The sequence below is a fragment of the Wolffia australiana genome, chromosome 2 (genome assembly GCF_029677425.1).
Source record: "Wolffia australiana isolate 7733 chromosome 2, ASM2967742v1".
Taxonomy (NCBI): Eukaryota; Viridiplantae; Streptophyta; class Magnoliopsida; order Alismatales; family Araceae; genus Wolffia; species Wolffia australiana.
This window is the reverse complement of record NC_135836.1, coordinates 14,672,311-14,678,444: the sequence shown is the minus strand read 5'-3', so window position 1 is coordinate 14,678,444 and position 6,134 is coordinate 14,672,311. Positions and strand designations below refer to the sequence as shown.

The 6,134-nt window shown below is 42.8% G+C and overlaps 1 protein-coding gene across 1 annotated transcript; it reads left to right on the top strand.

The window, feature by feature from the left end:
- The first annotated feature begins 4,124 nt into the window (after positions 1 to 4,124).
- LOC144716950 (uncharacterized) lies at positions 4,125 to 5,475 on the top strand. Its single transcript, XM_078592229.1, has one exon. The coding sequence runs from the start codon at positions 4,298 to 4,300 to the stop codon at positions 5,282 to 5,284; it is 987 nt and encodes a 328-aa protein (XP_078448355.1). The 5' UTR covers positions 4,125 to 4,297; the 3' UTR covers positions 5,285 to 5,475.
- The last annotated feature ends 659 nt before the right edge of the window (positions 5,476 to 6,134 follow it).

Below are 6,134 nucleotides of genomic sequence, written 5' to 3'. Positions count from 1 at the left end.
GCGATGATGAAGGAGAAGCAGTCATCAATTGTACAAATTATCTGCTTTGTGAAAAATGATATTATTGCTTCATCCAGCTATATATCATAGTTATGTTTTCCTTGGAAAACGAAGGACAGAACGGGACTGATGACAGAGTTGTGACGATGATGAAAAATGGACAAATGAACATCCGAACGACATGAATGTGTTGGAATAATCCCGATGCAGATGGAGATCATGGGTTCTAAACGAAGAAGTCGTATGAGTGGAGATCATAGTTATTTTGTGGTTTGGAGTAAGATGCGGACCTTCTCCCGAGGTTTTGCCTCAGGAAAAAAACATGGCAAGACGTGTCCCATGTTACGTTAGTGAGGTTGGCAGTTATTTTTTCTTTCTTCCCTATAAATGTAGGCCCATTTCAAGAAGACTAGAGTTTCACCATAAGAGAGTCTCTCCCAACAGAATGTCCATTCAGCCCCATACTCTGTCCCAAAATGTCATCCATCATTCATCCAGTAAGCCTAGACTCAAGCCATCCACTGCAAACTGCCAGGCTGGTAGCCATCGATGTGTTCGTTTGTTTAGAAAACTGGGCCTTTGAATGTCGGCATATTCCTCATTCATTCACTGTCATTTCCGGCTGTAGTCCGCTGGCAGAAAGATTTCAATCCAAACCTAGATTTATGAAAAGAGACAACTGAGTCCGCGGTGGTTGCAGCCTTAGAAGCTTGGGTCCAGTACAGAAAATTAGGAACATGGAACCCAGTTTAAGAACTAGGAGCTGTTGACTTTTAGAAGGATACAACAAAGTGAAATAGTTTGTTCCTGCTCAAGAATGAGAGGAGCTGAGAAGAGACGGAAGAAGAGGGAAGAAAGAGACAGACGTATAGTTGGGATCGTTGATTATCCATGAACCTTGGTGAATAAAATTGGTCTGTAATTATAGTATATAGTTGTAGTCGTAAAATATAACGACTTTCTGTTATAATTGTAGTCATTAGAACAAATTATAACTGCTATGATCAAACAAATAGTTACTGTTGGATCCTGTCCATGTGTATCCCTATCTATGTTTAATCCTAAGTATAATCTTATAACTATGTTTAATCCTATTACTATGTTTAATCGTATATTTAATCCTAACGGCTATTCTCATAACGAGTATAAAGAGTATGAGTCCGTATTTTACTAGTTATTCTTCATTTAAGTCCCTATTGGTCCACATCAGCTCCTCATTGTCTTCTTGGCTCAGTTGCGAACTCCTCTTCAGAAAGGACCTGTGAGTCGCAAAGCCCATCAGTCAATAACTCAACGAACAAGATTAACGCTGACAGTAGATAAGAAAGTTACAAAATCAGGTCTACGACACGGCAGATTAACGCGAAATAATTGTTGCAATTACTCTGCCTTATGAATTTAAAGGGCCGAGACACAGAAACACAAGGGGCGTGCCGATGATGACGTATGTATTATTAGCTGTTCTAAAATATGTTTCGAGAAGCATCCGAACAATTGAAATAGTCCTGTCACCTTAAATGCGACTCAGAAATTCAACGCCCGTATGTAAGGCTGCGACGCCGCGGCTTGGCCTAGATTTTAAATGTCCATATCATCTTTATGGCAGATTTATAACCCAATATCATATTCGATGGGACACAAAATTTAAGCGGTTTTTAATCGCCGAATATAAATTTAAATCGCTGGGTCCGCAAGCGAAGAAGTACCTATTTCTCCCACCTTAAGATCATACCATTCCTCTCAATTGGTCTCTGTCTCTCTCCAAAAGAGAATCGACGGTGCTCTGAGCCTCTGACAAGAAAAGAGGCGACGCTGCCTTAAGAACTCATTGAGAGGATATGCAACCTCTCTTTCTATATGACGAGATTGATGTCCAATATTTGGTATGCAAGATAAAACAATTACAAATATGGCCGCCAGGGACGCATACATGTGAAGAGTAGATATGAACTGAATCCATATATTTACAGATTAGAGAATTCTTGGAACGCGGTTACTTAAATGTACTCATTTTTTGCCCAGAACTTTTACTTGTGACGTGGCATCTATCTATATATTTATCCATCTATCTTTCTATCTATATATTTGCCTATCTACCTACAAAGATCGAGCGGAGATACAGGGGTAATCCTAGTATAAGTAGAGAGATGGCAAGTGATGAAGAAAGGAAGATAGATAGATGTAAAGAGCGAGAGATAAACAATAGGCTAGAAAGAGAACGGGAAGACATATTGAGAGAGAGAGAAAGATAGAATTAGACAGAGAGAGACTAAAAGAGGCAGGTGCGAAAAGAGTGAGATATAGAAACATGGATTCAGCAGAAAGTGTGAGACAGATAAAGAAAGAGAAACAGATAGAAATGCATATATTAGAGATAAATAGATATACCAAGAGATAGAAAGAGAGCAAAACAAAGATTTAGTCATAGAGAGAAAAATAAATATATAAAGAGATAGAAAGGCAGTGATACAAAGATAGAGAGTCACTGAGAGATATATGTCGACAGATAAGTGTCGAGAGATAGAGAGTGAGAGGTAGGGAAACAGAGCGATAGATGCCAAGACATAGAGAGATGGATAGGTAGAGACAATCCAGGCATAGAGAGAGACAGTGATAGAGATGGAGAGGAAATAAGATAGAAAGATACATATATCTCAGTGGCGAGATAGAAAGACAGATCGGGAGACATGACGAAAGATGGCGAGTATTAATTTTTTTTATCATAGCGTCTTAATGTTCGCTATAGACATTTCATGAAATTACCCAGTGCTCGAGGGTTTCTGTGGTTTACTTGCGAACTTATTTCATTCCGTCTATCCATTATTGGAAGTGCCCTTGTCATATCTCGTTATGAATCTCTGCGGAGTTGTCGCCTCTTTTCTTCTCAATGAAATCATGATGTTCATAGCATTAGCAGTAATAGCCTAATTGTTGGTCTATTAGGATGGCGCTCTACAATTTTAATCTGCAGTTGCAGTTGGAGAAATTAATGTTCCAAATTTAGTATTATACGCCTACAGCGCCTACCACGATGTCGCGCGTTTATAGAAATAAGAGAGACTCGGGCAATTATTCGCGCCTTAGACATAATAAATTGAAGAGACATTAATCAGTGGTTCGGATAGATAGCCTCTAAACAAAGTTCTGGAACTAATTAAATTATTTTCTCTTCAATATTTATTGATTGACAAGTCATTGTCGGCAAATGTTAAAACCCGGTCGCCTCGCGCAACGTACCCATTTTCGATAAGCCTTTGGCTGTCAGGCTGCATGACTCACGGCAGCTTTGTTATGTCCTTCTCGAGGCCAACAGCTCTTACTTCTATGGATCGTGAATAGGACGCACGGGACGGAACGGATTAGCATTCCATTCAGTCAGTCACCGGTTTCACGCAGGTCTGCTACACTTAGCTCTGCGAAGAACCCCTTCGGAAGTCGTAAATAATCCTAGCACTGTTACATGTGTCTCTCTGAACTCTTTCTGCGAGCTCACTTCAGTCAGAAATGACAGTAACGAATGACGAATGTGGAGATGTTCAAAAGCCAGTTTATTACCAGATCTGCGTGGGAGCAGCTACCTCTAGATGGCATGTGACTTCTCGTAGACAGGCTGGGTTCCTTGGAAAGCCACCAACTCTGTTAACATATTAACATCGTCGCCAGCTGTCCGATCTTAGTCAACGGGCGTTCCTATTGGGACGGAACCTACTATCATTTACTTGCCATTAATGTTCGCCAAAACTTCAGTGTGGGAAACGGATCTGTTCTCTTCTCATTAATTTTACTCGGGAATCATGCGTCGAGGTTTGCAATGTTTTCCAGAACCCGGCTAATCATTTTTACAGAAACCTACGGTCGTGAGCGAAGGGGAGTGCGTTTGGATATCTTTGTTGTATAAAAACATACGAAATCTTTTTCCCATGGGGAGGTGATTTCCAGAGAAGGTTTAATAATGGAAGGAAATTAATCAAACGGTGGTCGAAGAAGGTTGCACCAGCTAACTCTCATAATAACCACAACAGGCATTATTTGATTGGAAGAGCTCTGCGCGCATGCGATGTTATCATTAAAAAACGTCCACTTGCAGGTTTGTAGGTCTTTATAAACGCCCGGGGACTCAAAGCACCAGTATCGCCATTGCAGCGGCAAAAGTTCCTCTCTTCTTAGCTCTGATTCTAGGGCTGCGCGGCCAAAATGGGTCTTCCTCCATTCCCATGGGGGAAAATCACATTGATAGTGCTAGCAGCTGTTCTTTTACCTCAGCTGCATACAGTTGCTGCATCAGAGGGACTTGCCAATGCAAATGGCGCCACCGAATATTTTCCAAAACTCTCACCACCCCCTACTCCAGTATACTCCCCCCCCCCCAAAGCCAATCTCACCACCACCAACCCCTGTGTACTCGCCACCACCAACGCCTAAGTCTCCTCCACCAACTCCCGTGTACTCACCGCCACCAACCCCCAAGTCCCCCCCACCTGCTCCGGTGTACTCGCCACCACCAACGCCTAAGTCTCCACCACAAACTCCAGTGTACTCCCCACCACCAACCCCAAAGTCCCCGCCACCATCTCCAGTGTACTCGCCACCACTGAAGCCTAAGTCTCCCCCACCAACTCCGGTGTACTCCCCGCCACGAACCCCCAAGTCACCACCACCGGCTCCTATGTACTCGCCGCCGCCAACCCCCAAATCTCCACCACCAACCTCGAAGTCCCCGCCACCACCAACGCCTAAGTCTCCCCCGCCAACTCCAGTGTACTCCCCACCACCAACCCCGAAGTCCCCGCCACCGCCAACACCCAAGTCTCCCCCGCCAACTCCAGTGTACTCCCCACCACCAACCCTGAAGTCCCCACCACCACCAACGCCAAAGTCTCCCCCGCCAATTCCAGTGTACTCCCCACCACCAACCCCGAAGTCCCCGCCACCGCCAACGCCCAAGTCTCCCCCGCCAACTCCAGTGTACTCCCCACCACCAACCCCGAAGTCCCCGCCACCGCCAACGCCCAAGTCTCCCCCGCCAACTCCAGTGTACTCCCCACCACCAACCCCGAAGTCCCCCCCACCGCCCACGCCCAAGTCCCCCCCCCCAACTCCCGTGTACTCCCCACCACCAACCCCGAAGTCCCCTCCACCGCCAACGCCTAAGTCTCCCCCGCCAACTCCAGTGTACTCTCCACCACCAACCCCGAAGTCCCCGCGACCAACTCCTGTGTACTCGCCGCCATCAATTCCCAAGTCTCCTCCACCAGCTCCAATGTACTCGCCCCCACCATACTAGTCCGTCCTTCAACGAGGATTTCATGTGTTTAACCTCTCCCTTCAGCAGAAATAAGACAACAAGGCATGGCTCAAGGCTCAGCAAGAGTTATGGAGGCCTAAACTAGTGTTGTTTTGAGTAATGTCTCTTCCATGTTTTGTTATTGTTTATGTATCAATTAAGAATAAAATTTATTGATAAGTGTTATGGCAGTGCTTTTTGTTACTCTACTTAATCAACATGAAGGCTATTAGGTGTTTTGAGACTAAAAGGCTCCATATTTGTTGTATGCTTTGTTTGTAGATAAGCTAATATTGGGATGTTACATAAGTGAAAATTTTAGGTAGTAGCTAGTTATTTTGCTCAACACTAGTCAGGTAAAGAAGTGTAATGAAATTGATTGGTCAAAGTAAGTTGGATGCAAGCAAAAGTGAAAGTGATTGCTAAAATATGCCAACAATTACACACAATATATTTGCATATACATCACCTTTAATTTTTGATCTTACCCTCTAGTCATGTAAGAGTATTGTTGTGGGTTTGGTGTGTCAAATATATATGTCAATTATGTCCATCAATATGTATATCTACTTAAATATATTAATTTAGCAAGAATAATATTTTACATATATCGGCTGAATACCTTGACTTTGAAGCAGTTTCGCTTTCCCTTTTTTTATCTTTAATCTACAATGTTAGAAAAATTATTTTCTGTTCTTTTTTATTTATATTCTTTCATGAATGAACAAAATATTTGAAACATGTAACTCATACTTAATAGAATAAAGATTAGATTTCTTTGATAAGCACTCTAATTATAATTGATTTTTTATATTTACGTATTGAGCAACATCCACATTCAATACATTTA